This window comes from Centruroides sculpturatus, unplaced genomic scaffold (genome assembly GCF_000671375.1).
Source record: "Centruroides sculpturatus isolate CEXI.00-Female unplaced genomic scaffold, Cexi_2.0 scaffold256, whole genome shotgun sequence".
Lineage (NCBI taxonomy): Eukaryota > Metazoa > Arthropoda > Arachnida > Scorpiones > Buthidae > Centruroides > Centruroides sculpturatus.
The window spans coordinates 70,246-91,999 of NW_019384583.1; the positions used below are offsets into that span (position 1 = coordinate 70,246).

At 33.7% G+C, this 21,754-nt stretch overlaps 1 protein-coding gene across 2 annotated transcripts in view; it reads right to left on the reverse strand.

Moving 5' to 3' along the window:
- The window catches only part of LOC111624512, a 215,903-nt gene that overhangs the window by 26,349 nt on the left and 167,800 nt on the right, over nt 1-21,754 (reverse strand). For both annotated transcript variants that reach the window (XM_023367367.1, XM_023367366.1), the window contains exon 4: nt 19,878-20,724. In XM_023367367.1, the coding sequence (XP_023223135.1) occupies nt 19,878-20,724 (847 nt within the window). The remainder of the gene's footprint in view (nt 1-19,877; nt 20,725-21,754) is intronic.

Genomic DNA, 21,754 nt, shown 5'->3' on the forward strand with positions numbered 1-21,754 from the left:
GACCAATTGCTATACTTTCCTCTGTTATATATAACAGAGTTGGGAAAATAAAGCAGAACTCCTCATTCACTTTTCAGAATATTTCCAAGCAGTTTTCATTTTCTGGACTATTTTTGAAATTTTGGATTATTCAGAAAATTCTGAACAGTTGGAAGATACTGAAGATTGATAACATTCATAATTTCTGGTACAAAAAATATCACACAATATCACACTAACTAGCCAAACATTTTATACACAATCAACAATTCACAAGACATGCCAAAATTTCTTACATAGGATACGACATACATACCAAAAACCCAAAGACAAAAACACCAAAGACCCTAAACAATATAGAACAATAACATGTCTTCCTTCATGATACAAAAAACATCATGCATCAATATCAAAATATACCAGTGTTTCTCAACTGGGGCCATGTTGCCTCCTTGGTGTGTCACAAATATTTCAAGGAAGCCATATGCCAAAAAGCAACTTTTGGGGAGTCAGACCAAACAGGGGGCCACAGTCAGAATAAAATATCACAATTATATGAAAACAATTAATTTTAAACTTCAATTATTGGATAAATGTATGTAAATTATTAAAATATTATGTTCAAACAAAATACAAAATTAAGTTTGATAAGGAAATTTTGAACCTAAAATATTTTGTTTCTTGCAAATGAAGATGTATCAAATCTTGTATGTCTATACAATACAACATTCATTTTCATTTTTTTTTTCTTTGAAGGATGTTTGCTATTAAAATTTAGGTCTATTGCATGAAGATGTATAGAGTGCATATACTATGAAACTTCAATTTAGTGTCACAATTTGTTCACCTCTGAAATGGGCATAAAATGGATTGTGAAACTAAACTTATTTTAAAAAATAATTATATTTAGTAATACCGTATATAAGATGCATCATACAAAATGAGATCTACTCTGAAAATTCCAATTTAAAAAAATACTTTTCACTTAAACATAAAGCAAATATAACTTATTGAATATGTCATTATTATCTTTGTAAATATAAGAGAAAATTAAATTTAAAAACAAAAACTTAAAATTCTTTGTCCCAAAAATGTAGTTCCAGGCACATTTATATTCTAACTTATACTGTATTTACAAATATGCAATTTAAAAAGGATCACAAGATTTATTTCTAACGAAATCTCAAGTAACTTTGCTTGTGAAGTGCAAACAAAATGGGAAAAGGATGTGCCTTAACAGATTTTGAAGAGGCAAAATCAGCCAAAGAATGTCATCCAGAAAAATTGGAAACAGCTAAATCATTCACAAAGTGGTATTAAGTTATCTGAAGTTGGGAGAAATATACAAATTAAAAAATTTGTCTGGAAGTCCATCTAAAATCACTATATGATTGAGGGGATTGATGATAAAACAGATTTCAAGTAACAACACAACAAACCAACAGACAGCATTGAGTGCAGACATTAATATCTCAAAATCTTCAATTGGCAGAATTATAAAATCAAGACTTCACCTTGTTCACAAGACACTGAAATTATCTCCAAAGCTAAATAATCAGTATGAACTAGAGTGACTTCAGCAGGTCAAAGAAAGAACAAACTAGACTGAAAAGTGGAAAGGATTATATGATCTGATAAAAAAAATTTTAATTCAGACAATAATGACAGTTGGACTTACTATTGGCATGACCTCAGAAAAGAAGAAAACATTTTCCAAATGATAGCATGATGATGAATCATTGATGGTTTTAGACAGGATTGATAATAAACTAACCTTTTAGCACATTTCCAGCACTTCCAATATAAATGAGAAAAAAATGTTATAGGCCTAGCATCAGACTTTTTATCAAAGAGCTTTTTAGCTGAAGTTTTCAATTTAGAACATTTTTATTAAATAGTTTGGCTAAAAATGCTTTGATAAAAAGCATGACACTGGCCCCTGAAAGAGGCCAAAAATGTTTACTTCTTGTTTATATCAAAAGTGCTGGAAACATGCAAAAAGGTCAGTTTAATATCAATTTTTCTTAAGTGTTACATAAGTAATATAATTCAACCATTTATTGTTTAATGTTTAAGTAACTTGGTTTGTAAGAAAACATTAAATTTTACAAACTTGCTATTTTCTCCAAAAATTGCTCAAAGTTAGAGGTATTCAGATCGACATATCTATATTTATCTATAGAAGAAAGATTGCTATCAGTTTATTCAGGAATATATGGACCGTTTATTTTGAAAGTGGTGTAAGTCCATTTTTTCTTCTTTCGAGATATTTAAACATTTGCATTTTAGTTGATTCAAAAATATAAACAAAGTGTACTAAGTTTGACAATGTTTCTATGACTTTAGAAATATGTAAGTTGATTGCATAAAGACTTCTATGTGAATTTATCCAAACTAATATATTCTTTCTGGGCCATAAATGGACTTACACCACTTTCATAATTACTAAACTGTAAAATTCATTAAATTTCTATTATGTAAAACTCAATGTCACTTGAAACACATTGCGTTTTATTCTGATTTTGTTCATATATAATAACAAAAAATAAAATAGTATTGTTTATTCTGAACATTAAAAATATTTACTTATTGTTAAACTATTTTATGATAAATTTATCATTATTATGAGCTTACCATTAGACACTGCTTTTCATTTAGATTCATTACATGGATTTTTTTCTAGTCTATCAAATTGTACATTTGTTGATAATATTTATAGTTTTACTCCTCTGTTGTAAGGGGCTGTCTTTAAATGATGTCCACACTGAAAGGGAGGGAGGGGTTAAGACAAGTTGGACAAGGAGGGTTGAGTATTAGCGGACATCCATTTATTTCATTAAATTTTATACAATATGCATTTTATTATATTTATTTCAAAGTTTCTTGTATGTTTCATTTCTACTTATGGTATCTATCATTCATAAAGTGATGAAGGTTTTAACAGGGATAGAGTTATGTTGGACATCCATAGAGGGAAAGGGGTTACAAAAACTTGGACAAACTGAAACAAGAGGGAAAAGTAAACATTTCAAGAAAAATGCACATGTAATTTATGGATAGCCCAAGTGCTTAGACTGTAGAAAATGGACTTATACCACTTTCAAAATCAATGGTTATGCAATGTCATTTATCGATAAATTTTCAATTGATCAAAGCTTATGGTTATTTTAAAATGTTAAGTGTGAATTGTTTATAAATAAAAAGTTCACACTAAATTGTATGTATATTATGTGTTTTCTCAATTTTTTCCAAAAATGGACTTACACCACTTTCAAAATAAACGGTCCATATAGCAAATTTAAAAAACTAAGGTAACTAATGCCTATAACTCACTGTGTGAAAAAGTTGAAATTTTACATTGCCATAAGATATTTTTCTAAATTATTTAAATATAATATATGTCTAAAAAATATTTGTTGCTTTTGTATTAAAAAAGTTCCATTATAAAAAGAGAAGACACTGAAGTTGTTTTTTAATTGATTAAAAAACACACATGTAACGCCGACCTCAGTGTCTTCTCTTTTTATAATACAGTATTTTGGTGTGACAGTCATCCTATTAATCACAAAAAAGTTCCATCTTTAAAAAATAAATTTTTATATTAGACAGGATTCTCAAGAGACACACCAATTGCCTTCATTAAAGGTTGCAAGAAAACAGCAGATTATCAACATTTATTACAACATTTACTCTCTTTTATTGAAAATCGAAAAAGATTAAGAAATACTGAAAATATACCATCACATAGAACAGGAGTGACAAACTTGTGGCACATTACAAGAAATCATCTGGCATGTAACATATCATACAATTTCAATTTATCATCTGACCTTTTCAATAATCCTTTCGGTTTTTCATCTGATCATCCTTTTTCAGCCAGCCTTTTACACTTAATCTAATTAAAGCATATTCATTTAATTTCTTCAAATATCATTATTTGAAGTGTAAAAACTTGGACACAAACATCTTTAAAGCTAAGTATGCTTACTATATGGCACACAGGCTCAAAAATGTTCACAATCCCTGACATAAAACAAAACAGCATTCTCACAGAGCAACAAAAAAGTTGTATAAACTACATGGGATGCATAGATATAGAACAAAGACATATTCATAGCTACAGTCATTCTATGACAGAGCACATAAACACACAAAAACCTACATGTATAATAGCATACAAGATGGAGACATTTGACAGCATCCCATACTCATGGTTATTGCACATACTACAACTATACAAAATACAATCAGCACTCACTACATTTTTAGAAAACATAATGCAACACTGAAGAACAACACTATACCTCAGACTTCACAACACATACATTAAAGCAAACCAAATTCACACAAAGCAAGGCATATTCCATTAGGTTCACTTTAGTTTTGTCTGGCCTTAAACCCACTATCCAATAGGTTAAACAATACTAAATATGGATGCTACATCAAACACAACAAAACACAACACATGTTATCTCATCTTATCTATATCAAAGATTACACTTACATGTTGTGGCGTTACAAACGATAACTGTTTAGAGTTTGGATAAGTTCACAAGCACTTTCGATAACTTATAGTTACCATCTTCAGGTGTAAATCGAAAACAACAGTTTTATATTTTGAAACTTTCGAACAGCTTGTTGATCTTAACGAAGAAGCTAGATAGAACACCAATTTAAATTGAAAATTTAAATATAGCTTAAAAATATTTTTTTGCACGCAGTATGAATGATGTAGTATTCACAAACAATAAGTGCTAAGCAATGCTGAAGCTCTAGAAATGCAGATTATAATGTTTAAATAGTGTTGTCCATATTTGTGGAATTTCTAGAGTTGTTGCATTACACGGTGTAAGAGTTTATATATATAGATTCTCCCAAATAAAAAGTTCTTTTTGAATGTTGAATCCTTTTAATAGTTTTGTTTGGGCCCAGATCAGCTGATATTCCTGATCAAACACTTTTTTCGCCAATTCCGTTGATGGTCTATTATAGGCATGGCCAACATACGGCCTGCGGGCCGGATGTGGCCTGTGTAATGGATTTATGTGATCCGCGATTAATCTTTCAATATTAGCTACTCAAGTCTGAATAGATCAATGAAAAATTCTGACGCCTATAAAAAAAAGTTAACAACTCGCTGTCTGGTTAGAGTTAACCCTCCATTACAAATCTCTTAAGTACAGCATAGAATGTTGATAAAGCATGATAATGTGAAAAATGTATCTATAATCTCTATGTACAATTTAGTCTCTACGGGGTGACACCACAATGAGATCTTCGCACCACCTCAAAATCTTCCTAGGGCAGCCTCTGGTTCGGCCCGTGAAAAAAGCTCTCTCTCCAATTTGGCCCAAGGGCAAAAACTGTTGGCCACCCCTGGTCTATCATCTACATGGACAACATAAAACTCTACAGATTTCCACAAATACAGCTAAATCACTTATTAGACATTACGTGCACTTACTTCAATAACATTCAAATGGAGTTTGGCCTAGACAAATGCAGAACACTTCACTTAAAGGAATCCTGAACCACATAACTACACTCAGCAGATTTAATAAATAGACAATCCTCACCAAGCATCTTAATTCACTGAGATTACTTATTTCAATACAAACTAACGTTTTCAACCTATTCAAATTGAAGATGGCCTATTGAATACATTGAAAACATTAGTTTGTATTGAAATAAATAATCTCAGTAAAGTAAGGTACAGTACATGGTGAGGATTGTGTATTAAGGAATCCTGAAGAAAGATGCTTTTGTTCTCAGAAACACAGATGTCATTGAATTCATGGATGAAAGTTTAAAGATTTAGGATTATAACAAGCCAAACTCAGAGAACATGCACAAATAAAACAAAGTAACAGAAGAATACAATAGCAGATTAAATGCAATACAAACAACACAGCTAAATACAAAACACACATTTGAAGCAATCAACCCATTGTCCCAATATCGACATATTCCTTGAATTATACATTGAACACACAGAACTAGATCAACTCAAAAGAAAAACACAGCAAACCTGCCTAAGTTGTGAAGAGAAAGGCAAACTCTTCCTTGTAAAAAAAGAATAATGCTTTACAGATATTTTAGATCCACACTACAAACAAATACAGATACAGAGTTTTTCTACAGAAAATAAGAAATATCACAGCTATACAAAATTGTAATTCTTGTAGATGAAAACATTACACTGCTGATCTGAATCTAATCATCAAACAGACTGGATTCAATGTAGCTTACAATCTCAGCTAGGATCACATTGACAAAACTGCATCAAATTTCTGGCTGATTCATGGATGCCACTTTGGAGGGACAGAAGAGTTCACAACTGCTTTACAAGAACAAGTTATAAATACAAAAACCTACAGAAATCACATTTTAAAAGATAACATTTACAGACGACACTTCTAAGATATGCCCATAAGGCATAAAATTATACATCACATCGCGTTGCAAGCTTTTAGCACAAATAGGACTACTTACATTGAAATAACCAAATAGCAAACATAATACAGGTAGCCCTCAGTTTACACCGGCTCAATTTATGCCAATTCACAATAATGCCACTGCACAATTCACCATTTCGTGGTGTAATTCCCAGATTTTCCCTATGCCAGACTGATTTTCGTTTCAGTGTTGACATATTTACTGAGCCAGAACATTGTGCATTCGTTAAAACAAAGATTTTTATTGAATATATTTTTTTTTTCTGTTTAATATTATTGAGTATGTATACATTTGCATTAAATTAATATTAAAATACTAAACGTTTACATTTCCATGAGTCAAGTTATTAAACTTAATAGTCCAATAAATGTCCAAATCCAGAGTGCTAATGAATGCGAATAGTTCATATCCCATATCAGTTCGTTCAGGAAAACGCCTTACAACACAGTAGCATTTCCAGCAAACACAAATTATCATTAGTGAGACGAAATCTACTTCTTACAAAAAATTAACACACGTAAACTGGAATGATATACTACAAACAACAATTAACACCTCAATACTACTTCCAGCAGTCAAAAGATTTTAATAATCTAACGTTTTCGGCCGTCTTTTAGAGGCCCTCTTCAGGATGAAACATTAAAAAACAGTTCTATCTTTTGAAGGATTCTAATAATCGAATACAGCTTTTAAATATTTAAACGATGCGTGCGATATAAAAATCGTTACGCTTACAAGACAAAAAATTATTATTTTAAAATAACGCTATACATAAATTATTATTGTAGAGTTGTGAAAATTAGCGCGGTGTAAATACTGCTATACATCAATTATTATTATATAGTTGTGAAAATTAGCGTGATGTAAATGCTTTGATTTCTTATACATAGCAGAAAGATTAGAAATAATTAAACTTCCGTTTATTGTTGTGCCTTGTGGCACTGTAAATAATATTTCCACGATTGTGGAATTGGAATATAATCGGAGTTGATGCAGTTTCCCTTTATGGTTTCTCTATAAATCTCAATAGCCTCCAACGAGCGTAAGTCGTGTCGGTCAAAGGCCCTATGTAAAAGAGTAGCCTCATCCCAACATGGGGAAACCCCGGGTTCGGTAGCATACTGTGCTAGAGCCGTACTATACATCATATTTGTGGTCCCGTATCCTAGCCTCCAGGGATCTGTATGTGGATCCAATGTATGTTATCCGACGATTGAAACGTTCGTCATTCAAAGGTATACGGTACACCCCCGGCGCTTTTTTGTCATCGGACTTGTCCTTAGCATTAGATAAAAGTTGGAAAATATTCTGCTTTCTCTTATATGTTAAGCGCATGTTCACTTCCTTAGCGATTTTACTAAAAATTCGATGAAGGGATGGTTCGTAAGGTACAATCACCCGTTTTTGCTGTGTATCATTAGTCCCCGTTTTGGTGGTAGCTATTGTAGATTGCTGCTTGATAGTAAGCCTGTCTATTAAGGACTGTTGGAACCCGTGTGTCAATGCTGTATGTTTGATGTTTTTCAGTTCTCTGTAGATATCTGAAGTTTCAGAGCAGTGAGAATAAGCCCTTGAGACTAGGGCCCTAAAAGCTGATACCTTATACGTCCACGGGTCCGCTGAGTTAACAGGTATAAAGAGAGGACAGTATGTTGGTTTGCGGTAAATGGTCGTGGTTATATTTTTATTCGCTATGTTAATCTGGACATCTAAGTAGTTAACTTCTGTGCGACTTTCTTGGTCTAACTTTAGTGTTAAGCCGTATGCGTTTTTGTTAAAGGCTTCTAACACTTTCTCTATATCAGGTTTGGTTTTCCAAATAATCAAAATATCATCCACATACCGCATGTAGCTAAGGATATTGGATTGAAAGCTTAGTAAGACCTTTTCTTCTAATTTTCGTACGACGAGTTTGCATAGATCCCCAGAGACTGGGCTACCCATTGGTACGCCCCTTTTTTGGATGTAAGTTTGACCATCAAAGTAAAAAAGGAGGAATAGCATATTAGATGTGTAAGCTCTAGTATTTGTGAATGGAATCTCTGGCTGTCAGTTGTTGTAGTGAGAAAGAAATCTCTTAGCTCACAAAAACATGGTTCCAATCGAATGGAAGGGAACATCGATACAAAATCGAATACAGTAAGATATTCGTTCCCATTTAACTTTAAATTGTGGAGTTTTGCGAGTAGTGCGTTGGAAGTCAAGCCGTATGAGTTAAGATGATTTTGCAATAAGTGATGTATACGTTTCTCTAATATGAAAGTGGGAGATCTGGCTTTATCGATCACAGGTCTTAATTTATGCCCGGGTTTGTGTGTTTTGGCAAAAGCGAAAAGGCGGGGGGTGTCAGGGGAGCTAACTACCGCATTTTGAAGGCCTAAGATTGTGGCAAGGACAGTGCACGTGAATCTACCGACACGACTTTGCAGCCTCGTTGTGTATGAGGTGTCAGTGGGTTGACATTGCGTGTCAACTATATATTGATGTAATGCGCTGACATATGTTGCCCTTAGCATGATGACGACTGCCTTGCTTTTATCAGATTTGACCATTGTGATGTTATTAGATTGGAGCCATTTCTTACTGCGTTTGACGTAACTCCAGAACTTGTGTACTTCGGGTTCCGGCCTGTAACTTTCAACTGCCATCAACGCCTTCCATCGAAGATAGTCCTTGCGGGTGTCCGGAAACTCAGTATTTGCTCTGGAAAGTAATTTCTCTATGCTGGGAATGAAGGAAAACGGGTTTGCTGCAGCCGACTGAGGCACGAACATAGGACCAAATTCGAACGCCTTGTGGAAGTAATCTGGAGGAGATATGCTGTCCCAACAAGTTATAACGTTATTGAACTGAGGTTTAGGACGCCGCTTTTGTATTTTTAATATCCAGCTGAGCTTTTTATCATATTTACGTTGCAAGTTACGCTTGACACTTGCTTCCAGATCGATTACTCTAGAGTTCACATGTTGCAGGATGGTAAAATCTTGTCTATAAATGTTCTCCTCAAGATTGATGAGTTGTTTCAGTTTATAGTACATAAGGCGTCTAGTGCTTCGAATAGCTTTTCTGAGGCACAAAAATCGTACTTTAGGCAAAAGGGCTTCACATCAGTACGGAAGTTTTATACAAAAGATGGACATCGGGAATGCTCCGTTATTTTGACAATTAATCAAGAACTTCAGCTTTTCTCTTATCCTCGTTAGAGATAGAACAGCTTTTCTGTAGAGTTTGGCTGGCGTCGCCATGAATAGATCAGACAAAAAAATTAACACACGTAAACTGGAACGATATACTACAAACAACAATTAACTCCTCAATATTACTTCCAGAAGTCAAAAGATTTTAATAATCTAACGTTTTCGGCCGTCTTTTAGAGGCCCTCTTCAGGATGAAACATTAAAAAACAGTTCTATCTTTTGAAGGATTCTAATAATCGAATACAGCTGTGTTCCGAACTTTTAAATATTTAAACGATGCGTGCGATATAAAAATCGTTACGCTTACAAAACAAAAAATTATTATTTTAAAATAACGCTATACATAAATTATTATTGTAGAGTTGTGGAAATTAGTGCGCTTTTGCCAAAACACACAAACCCGGGCATAAATTAAGACCTGTGATCGATAAAGCCAGATCTCCCACTTTCATATTAGAGAAACGTATACATCACTTATTGCAAAATCATCTTAACTCATACGGCTTGACTGTGTCCGATTCCAACGCACTACTCGCAAAACTCCACAATTTAAAGTTAAATGGGAACGAATATCTTACTGTATTCGATTTTGTATCGATGTTCCCTTCCATTCGATTGGAACCATGTTTTTGTGAGCTAAGAGATTTCTTTCTCACTACAACAACTGACAGCCAGAGATTCCATTCACAAATACTAGAGCTTACACATCTAATCTGCTATTCCTCCTTTTTTTACTTTGATGGTCAAACGTACATCCAAAAAAGAGGCGTACCAATGGGTAGCCCAGTCTCTGGGGATCTATGCGAACTCGTCGTACGAAAATTAGAAGAAAAGGTCTTACTAAGCTTTCAATCCAATATCCTTAGCTACATGCGGTATGTGGATGATATTTTGATTATTTGGAAAACCAAACCTGATATAGAGAAAGTGTTAGAAGCCTTTAACAAAAACGCCTACGGCTTAACTCTAAAGTTAGACCAAGAAAGTCGCACAGAAGTTAACTACTTAGATGTCCAGATTAACACAGCGAATAATAATATAACCACGACCATTTACCGCAAACCAACATACTGTCCTCTCTTTATACCTCGTAACTCAGCGGACCCGTGGACGTATAAGGTATCAGCTTTTAGGGCCCTAGTCTCAAGGGCTTATTCCCACTGCTCTGAAACTTCCGATACTTACAGAGAACTGAAAAACATCAAACGTACAGCATCGACACATGGGTTCCAACAGTCATTAATAGACAGGCTTTCTACCATGCAGCAATCTACAATAACTACCACCAACACGGGGACTATTGATACACAGCAAAAACGGGTGATTGTACCTTACGAACCATCCCTTCATCGAATTTTTAGTAAAATCGCTAAGGAAGTGAATGTGCGCTTAACATATAAGAGAAAGCAGAATATTTTCCGACTTTTATCTAATGCTAAGGACAAGTCCGATGACAAAAAAGCGCCGGGGGTGTACCGTATACCTTTGAATGACGAACGTTTCAATCGTCGGATAACATACATTGGATCCACATACAGATCCCTGGAGGCTAGGATACGGGACCACAAATATGATGTGTCGAAGCAGAAGTATAATACGGCTCTAGCACGGTATGCTACCGAGCCCGGGGTTTCCCCATGTTGGGATGAGGCTACTCTTTTACATAGGGCCTTTGACCGACACGACTTACGCTCGTTGGAGGCTATTGAGATTTATAGAGAAACCATAAAGGGAAGCTGCATTAACTCCGATTATATTCCGATTCCACAATCGTGGAAATATTATTTACATTGCCACAAGGCACAACAATAATCGGAAGTTTAATTATTTTTAATCTTTCTGCTATGTATAAGAAATCAGAGCGTTTACATCACGCTAATTTTCACAACTATTTAATAATATTTAATGTATAGCAGTGTTTACATAGCGCTAATTTTCACAACTCTACAATAATAATTTATGTATAGCGTTATTTTAAAATAATTTTTTGTCTTGTAAGCGTAACGATTTTTATATCTTACGCATCGTTTAAATATTTAAAAGTTCGGAACACAGCTGTATTCGATTATTAGAATCCTTCAAAAGATAGAACTGTTTTTTAATGTTTCATCCTGAAGAGGGCCTCTAAAAGATGGCCGAAAACGTTAGATTATTAAAATCTTTTGACTGCTGGAAGTAGTATTGAGGTGTTAATTGTTGTTTGTAAATCTACTTCTTGTTGACCAGACGATACCTTCTTATTAGCCAGATGATATCTTACACTCCTTAGAGAGACGAAACCAACTTCAATTTTTCTGCCCAAACTGACCTTATATATGTGCTATGCAGCTGGCAGTCGACCAATCAGTGTCTCCGCTCGTCTGTAGCTCTATTTCGGGTTAGCGTATCCTTTCAACTACGGAAAGTTTGATGGATGAACTTTGTGAGTTACACAATGATTGGGAGCAAAGTGCAAATTTAAAAAGGAGCATTATCGCATCCATTCGACCATATTCCGAAATTATTAATGAAAGAAAACAAAAATCTAAACAATTACAAATGGATACTTTTTTCCGAAAAATGTAAGAGATCCAAAACTTTGAAATATCATTTGTTTTTCTTATGATTTTTTAATAAAAACATTTCATTTTATTTTATCATAAAATACATTTTTAAAAATTAAATTTATAATATATGTATTTTGTATTAATAAACTAAATTATTTGCTTATTTTTCACTTATGTAGAACCTAACCCTATACTTCACTGTAAATATGGGTTCATTTTACGCAGATTCGATTTGCACCAGCTTTTGTAGGAACAGAATTACAGCGTAAACTGAGGACTATCTGTATATCAAAAGCTGCATATGAACACATACTATAAACCCAGCAATCAAACTTCAAATATATACCTCATATGGTCATAGAAAACACACATACACAAATTATACTATAACCAAGCTATCATTACAAACAAAACAATCCAGACCAGATATCACATTCATTGACAAAGCAAACAAAATCATACATAATAGACAGATTTCCAAATACATAGAGGAGAAGGTGGTATTATGGAACCCCAATTACATTTTAGTGAATTGTAAACAAGGTATCATAACTACACCCACATTTTTTGTGCGAAAAGTACTGGTAACTAGTAAACTAAATGTTCCTAATTGGATTTTTCGCTAGTGTAATTATAAGTATGGTTTTTGAAGGCTTTTGTACAAAAAGTCCGAAAGTAGGCTTAGAGAAAATCGGGTGGTAATATGGAACCTTACTGTATATTTTCAAAAAAATGCTTTAATGTAGCCAAAAACAAATAGGAAAGGACAAAAAATGTTAAATAATTACAAAATTATTTACTCCAATGTATTTTATCGCAAAAATGCTTTTATAATAGAAAAATATGACCTCCATCAACAATATATATTCCAGCAGCTCTTTTTCGATATTTTCAGACTTTCTACCTAGTGTCTTTTTCCCAAATTGCTCCGGACGAATGTCTGATTGCAAAGAGAGAGTTCGGAGGAGTTGAGTTCCATATTACTGTAAAAGCACCAAAGGGGTCCGTATTTCACGCATCGCCATCTCGAATTAACTTATGTCTGTCGAGACCAAAATTTAAAAAACGTGAACATCACACAGATTAATATGTACCCCTAAGTCTCTGGAACGGAATACATGCACCAGTGAACCTACAACTACACGATTTATATTTTAAAAATAATTAAATTCACTTAGCATTCAAAACTTGCGAATTTTGAAAAAAACAAATTTGCTGATTAAATACAGACAACTGTTTAACCGAAGTAAAACGGGTTTTCCCCTTGCTATGGATGTCTGCCTAGTTCAGTTCAGCCACATTCCGCTACAGCTCGCCTTTATTATCAGTTCGAAATGGGGTGGTTCCATAATACCCGCAGTGTTCCATAATATCCCCTTCTCCTCTATAACATACAAAATCATGCACTAAAAAAATAAATACAGTAGAGTGTTAATTATCCAAAAATCAATTATTGAGAAAGTAGATCAATTGAAATGATTTCAGTGAGTACTAATTCGACAAATTATAAGTAATAACGATTGTCAAAAATCTTCTGTAGGCTGCTACTGAGCTATCACCTTATCAACACTTTTATTTATTACTGTACAAATAGAAAACATGAACAATCAGTTACATGGTTCTAATGAATCAAATGCTTCACTGTGATACAGTAAAGAATTTCATATATTAGAAACAAAATTGACATGGCTAGAAATGTAACTTGAAGCAATTTTTCTATTCTCATGATAATCAAGCAAGCACGGGATTAAGAATAATAAGAAAGATAAAACTGTAAAACAAAGCAAAATAAGTGACTTTTTCAAAAAAGAAATGTAATAAATAATTTTTATCTGAGTTCTGTACATTTTTACTTTGAATTCAAAATTTCCTCAGTATGTTGTAGATTGCAATAAAAGACTAACATTAATTTTTAATAAATTAAACAATTTCTTTCATCATTTCTTCTCATTTGTATGCAATGGTTTAACTAAGATTTTGCTCTGAAAAGTGATTTGTCATCACTTATATACTCTCCAAACAAATGTTCTTGAATGTTCCAAACTCACCATATGACATTACATTAGTTTGCACTGCCATTTTTTATTCACTTCTGTTCATTGGTCTCAGTCCACGTGTTTGCTTCGTCATGGAAGGATCTCGCTCGATAAAGGAAATCTTGAGGTATATTAAATATTATCAGAAAGTGACTGATTTTATTGGAAAGAAACATCCCAAAAAGATTCACATTGGCTGTATTGCTGCTCAGAGTAATGACATTTGCCTAAGTCATTTTAGAAACATTTTAAAAAGTAGGCAAAGCCAAACCTCTTTGGATAGATACTTTACCAAGTGATATCTATCCAGTGAAAGTGCTGGTGGAAGTGAAGGAAAGAAAGCAAAAAGCAGCAAATAAAAAATTTTAAAAAAATATATAAAACAGAAAACTTAACACTAATTTTTTTTATCTTATTTTTAAGTTATTGTTACATTATGTTATGTAAGTTAAATTTTAGTATAATTTCCCTTCTCCCTCTCTTCCACCATCAGTTTATACTTCTGCCGTCGTCTATCCTCAAAGGTAAAGTGCAAATAAAACTACATTTTTTTTTATCAATTATTATTCTATTATGGTTATTTATACATCTACACACCAACCGAATGCCAAAAATCTATCGAGCTAGTATAAGGCTAATTATTAAATGAATTACGTAACCAATTTGGCTTTAGAGGTAAGCGTTAGGCGCCATCTCTTATTAACATTAATAATTATAAATAAATTAATTAATTTAAATAATTTAGAACCGCAGGGAGAAAAAAAATCGTCCCGGAGCAGGACTCGAACCCACAACTCCTGCTTACCATGCAGATGCGTTGCCAGTTACGCTATCCAGACCTCCAGTCCTATCTCCTCTTCCAGCGTATAGAAGCTAACTATATAACCATCGATGGCAATGCATCTGCACGGTAAGCAGGAGTTGTGGGTTCGAGTCCCAATTCGGGCCGATTTTTTTCTCCCAGTGGTTCTAAATTATTTAAATTAATTAATTTATTTATAATTATTAATGTTAATAAGAGATGGTGCCTAACGCTTACCTCTAAAGCCAAATTGGTTACGTAATTCATTTAATAATTAGCCTTATACTAGCCTGATAGATTTTCGGCATTCGGTTGGTGTGTAGATATATATCGGGTTATGCGATGTTTGGTTATTTATACATTTACAACTACAAAACACATTTTTCAGTGTTTCCCTTACTATAGTTTTTTTTTTTTTATGTACTACTTAGCTTTAATTTGAGTGTTTTTTTCATGTTGAAACGAATTACTTAGTTTTACATGTAATCTTATGTGGAAAAATGAATCACCTTATGGCATTTTCATGATACAATCTCAGTTTTGGAATGGATTAATTTTGTATCCTGAGGTACCACTGTATAAGTAAGAAATTGATAACAAAACATTCATTTATTATTTTAATAATAAATGAAATAATTGAATGATATTGAATTATTCTTTAATAAAATGTAATTTTAGATTTGTTGTTTAAGACAAATTTTTTTTAGTTTAAATTTAGTCCTAAAGCCTCTGGGGATACAACATCCACATCACCCCCCATAGGTATGCCACAGTTTGTATGTATTAAATTTTTATGCCTTAACCTATTTTTAATACTGTATTAAAATTTAAACTGAATAACTTAAATAAAATAAAAATGTTATCTTTTTATTTTTTTCATACTAAATTTAATCAGTTATTTGAAATTGTCCCACCCAGATTATATCAGATAACTATCTATACCTTATTCAGAACTTGCCAGAGAAATAAAGTACAGTAATACCTCGACTTACGCGAACCCAGAGTTACGCGACTTTCAAATCTCGTCGATTCGTCTTTTGTTTGAATGCCACGCAACTCTTGATTACTCACTTCCTCCACACTTTTGTTTAGCTTACATGTTCGGACATGCCGCGTGGAATCGACGCATAGCTACAGTTTATTTTGTGTTATTTATTTCTGTGTTTGTTATATACCGCCTGGTATTGGCTTATTTCCAGGGGTCAAACTCCCATGCAGGACAACAACACCTATATCAGCAAGGTTAAGGAAATGATCACCAGGAGCCTGTCAAACATCATGGCCGACATTCAGGCAAACGGCCTAGATGGTACAAATCAAAACAAGGTAGACTCAAACCACCCTCACGAGACACAAAGGTACACTGTATGTCTCGATCCCAAGGAAAACCACACCTGGGCAACATGGTGCATCTATACGGATGGTTCAAGGGGTAAGGAAGGTACGGGAGCAGGAGTCGCAATAATGGATAACGAAAACAAGATTAAATATCAGGCGTATTCCAAAATGGCGGCCCACTGCACGAATGTCTAAGCTGAGTTATGGGCGATACTCAAAGCCATCAACCATATTACAGACTATATTCACAAGTACAAGGGCACTATATGCCTTTACACGGACAGTAGAACGGCCCTTAGTATCCTCACGAATGGCAAGAGGCACATCGGCCTTTCTGCCAATCTTATCTCCAAAGCCAACAACCTCAGCAAGATCAGAAAACTCCACTTCAATTGGATCCCTGGGCATACAGGGCAAGCTGGTAATGAACTAGCAGATAAACTAGCTAGGAAGTCTCGCATCCTGAACAGGGAACCATCCTACAAGAAACTTCCTCATTCATGGTTAAAAAACCAGCTTACCAACTTAGCTATCAATGAGTGGCAACACAAATGGGAAAATGCAGCCACAGGGAGGAAAACTTACGCCTTCATTCCATCTATTACTCACCGTGTCAAGGCCACACACTACACTCCAAATGCCGAGACTACCCAAATTTTGACCGGGCACGGCAACTTTCATGCCTATCTCCACCGCTTCGGTAAAATGGACAACAACCTCTGCGACTGTGATGAGTCCAGTGAGGCCACAGTGGAATACTTCCTCTACACATGCTCAAAATACGACGACGACAGACTCCCGTTCATAGGCGCATGTCTCATGGAGGGACAGAACTGGCCACCAAACCCAGCGGAAGTATTTAGCAACAAAAAACTGTGGAGAAGGCTAACGCAATTTGTGTATAAAACAAAGACTCTAAGCACCAATGGCTTCAGTAGAGAGACCACCAGTTCTACCAACTAACTAGCCACAGCCTAAAGATACGCCTTTCGTGGAACAGGAGGTGAGGAAACAGGTAAAATAATTATGGTAAATGTACGCTATATAACATTCTTGTAAACACCAGCAGTGCTGTGTAATGTATTGTAACGCTGCTTTATTTCTGCTGGTATCGGTTGGGCCACCATCTGTAGTCCGGTACATTTTGTTGTACCCCAGCTGCCAATTCCGTTTAATTTTGTTCGGAATGGTGATCCATTTATGCCGATTGGTGTTTATTTTCTATTGGCCTCTCTCCTCAAAAACGCTACAAATGTGTTAATGTACTCTTTATCTTTAAAATTTGTACTGTCTGGTAACAATTACAACTATTTCCTTCTTAGTTTCTCATCATCATTGTCATTGGTAACCCTTTGGTTTTTGGGTTGCACCTTCCAATTCTGTAAATCAACTGCTTCCTGCTGCTTTGTAATTGTCACAAGTCTTCAAAGTTTGTATTCTATGACAACCACTTAAAATATTATGTAAACATATTGTAATCTTCTGGTTTTATTTCAATAAATGTAATACAGGCACCCATGGGGCCTCCCATGCCTTCCTTTCAAACTTTACTATTACCCTTTCTTTTCACACTTTGACCTCTTGCTTTCTCCTTCTTTCCATTTCCAAATAGGGCAAAGTCCGTAACCACGAACGGACAGCTCTCTTATCTCTAACTTGGTGTTTAACTTGGTGTGTTTGTTATATCTACAGATACTTGAGAGACTATGTGGTGATTTCTTGTAACTGTGAACGAATCAAAAGGCGAAATAAGGTTAACAAGAACATTTATAGCTTACATACATCAGATTTGGATTTTACACAAATTGCGAAAATATATCCTGACTTACGCGGTTATCGCTCGGTCCCACCTATTGCGTAAGTTTGGGGTATTATTGTACTTGTAATGTCAAATAGTACCCAGCAAATCATAAAACAGATAAATAACACCTTATCATTGCTGAGAAATATATTATTAAATATATTTCTCAGCAATGATAAGATGTTATTTATCTGTACTTGTAGAGAACAGTTAAGATACTTATTCTGTCCATAATCTTTCTTACACAGGCATCATACTATATTACTACACAAAAATCTACAAACATCTTAAGACTTATTAAGATTGATTAAGAATGTAACTTAAAGAAAAATTGCTTCACGTTACATTTCTAGCCAGAGGCACTGCAGAAAATTGCCTTATTAAACACTTATCACAGTCAGGATATAGAAGTCAACTCCAAACCAGTTTATTTTATTTGGGGATTCTTTTTAGTTCATTATTCTATTTTGGAGAATTTTATTTCATTAAGGATAGATTACTATACTTCACCTGGGAAAAATTATAGAACTAAAACTCACTAAATCAGAGCTGTCTTGCAAATATAAATAAATTCACATAAAAATAACCTTGAAAACAGCAAAAAATTTACTAACTATAATGTTTTCAGATTAAACTCGCCTTACTATGACAACTGCTAGTGGCAACCAAGTACATCACTGAACCCAGAAATGACATCTTGGAGAGACTTACACAGGAAGTTAAAAGAATGATCTCCCGCCCCAAATTGTTACCAAAAGGCACAACAAAAAATTATAAGAGATTAAATGTAATGGTGATGACATGACTTAAAGATAGATTACTAGAATTAAATGAATGTTAATGAATAAGTATGTAAAATAAAGCTGAGTGGGCATAATATGTAATGCACCAACCGCGCTATAAGAAGGAAATGAAGCTTGAGATCAAATGAAATTATGCTAAGGATCAAGTGAGGTTAAATTAAGGCTATCAAATTTCCTTGACAACAAAGTTTCTTGATGATGGTTAGGCTGAGCTAATTTGTAAGATTTCCTTGTAAATTTTTGACAGATTTCCATTTCATATTTTTGCCTGTTGGTTTTGTAGAGATAATTCTACAATAGTTATAATTTAATTCATAAGTCCCCAAACCTCAGGAAAAGTTTCTTGTATATATATATATAATAATTTTTTTGAATTCGATAAAATATATTCTTATTATATTTTGAATTTTACTAACTTTATTATTTTACATATTTGGGCTTAGAAGAATAAATAGATTTTTTGTTATTACATAAAGTAATTATTTTTGATTTTTGATTCATTAATTAACAATTTTTTCATTACTTATTGCCTGCGTAAAGTCCAGGCCTGGCACTAACTGAACCCTCATTTATGTAATACACCAATAAGAAACTTTCTGGGCTCTCGATAGAAATAGATAAGATGTTACAAGGAAATTGTTAAACAGATACATGCACAAACAGTAGATAAACATAATGGTGTATTCTGTATCTTGGCCTTGGTCCAGCATAGCATTAGGCACCAATATATAAGCCAAGAATGATAGATACTACCAACACCACTATAATAATACTATAACAACTACATTAATGACAACTACAGAATTATTGTAAAAAGAAAAATTATTTTTAACTTAAAAAGTTTTGTTTTGACTTAATATCTCTCAATAAATTTATTTTACTTGAGTTTAATTTTAAAGTAAAATATACTAAAGCTTACCTTGGGTTGTGAGATGGTCCTTCAGAACATACTATTTCAACTTTTGTTTCTGTGCGTGTCTTTTGACCATATTCATGAAATATGCTAAGAGGATTTTTCCTTAAACCAGTAGTTTCATTATTTTCAGTGCCTGTTGCCTCATTACCATAAACTGTATTTGTAGATTCAGCAGATTCAATTTTACAATAAGACTGATCACGGTCATTTACAAAATTGTAACCTTGTTGAGATATTCCAGATTGTGGCCTATTCAGTGGAGGTACATATTCAGTTCTTGGCAGTGATGAAAATGGTTGTGCCTGTGAAGACATCCGCATCATGCTTGTATTTACAGAATTACAGAGAGAGATTCCGAGTCTTGAAGCAAAATGAGGTGGAATTGTTATATTTCTCATTAAAGAGTTAGTAGCTTCAATACTTAACTGATTAAGTGATTGGGACATGTCAGCACCTTGGGTTTCATTTTGTTGTTGAAATTCTTCACTTACACACCAAAGGGGTGGAACATCATTAACTTTCCTAACAATACCTTTTTTTTGTAACCTGTACAATATTGGATTAATCTCCTTCTTACTGCGAAATCCAAGTGTTTCAGCAATGTCAGAACTATTCACTGGAATTTGAGAGTCTGCAAGATGTTTTACAATTGCTTCTGCTACAGCATTCACTAAAATCCTGCTAGTGGTATTTTCTTTAACAGTTTCATCAATTTGGGCAGCCGTCCATAAGGGTGGGTTTCTTTCCTCTCTTCCAACCAAACCTTGTTGTAAGAGTTGAACTAAGACAGATTTTATAACTAATTCGGATATACCTAGTCTGCTACTTATATCTTTAGCTGATACTGGACCTATAAAATTTAACAATATTTATTAAAGTTTTGGAAGAAAATTTTAAATTAAATGAAACAAAAACTTAATTGATATAGCTGAAATTTAACATATAAACAGAATTTAAATTTTAGAAAATTTGCTAATTACTTTATATCATTGAAAAGTTGTTAACATTTTTTTGAAAAAGAATAAGTCTAAGCAAAATATAATCAAGATACAATGCTGTTTCATATTTCATATTCAATTCATTCCAGGAAGTTGTTCAAACTCAATTGTTCTGTCTGAAGCAATTTTCCCATTAGAAATAATGGAAAGTGAGTTAATCCATTCCCAGATCCTAAACAATACCCATTTCAATAAACTTAAAAAAGGAAAATACACATAATTTAAGGTAAAAATAACACAATTGAGTGCCTTAATAATAAATTAAAATATGAAAACAAATAAAATACATAAATAATATATAATAAAATGAAAATTGCATTTACTGGTCACACACCATCAACTTTTGCATCTTACATACACATCACCACCAAAGTGGCCTATCAATCTTCCACCTGTACTGCTTTCATGCTTCACAAAAAGTTCCTTTTTCATCTTAGCCTTTTTCAAGCCTTCCTCTTACTAGTTAGACTTCATTGCTTCCACACACTTCTCAAATGCCATGATTAATAAGTAAAGATGATACTGGGTTGAACAAAGTTTTTACCTATTTTTAACAGTTGTTCTTACTTAACATAGATGTGTGATTTAATCATAACAATTGTGAATTTTAACACATTATTGCTAATTTGAGAGTATAATCTTTGTTCAGAAGCTTATTTTATCCTTCTGCATTATTCATTCCACCTGCCACTCGAACTTTGAAACATCATTCAAACTCTGAAACAAACTTTTGCCAAATTTGGCATTTGAACTGTGAAGCATTCGAAGTATGAGAAACCACTGTACAGTGGGTGATCAGTTAACAAACATAATCCATTCCAATACTTTGTTCATTATCCAAATTGTCTGTTAACCAATTATTAATTTACCATAGGTTTCTAT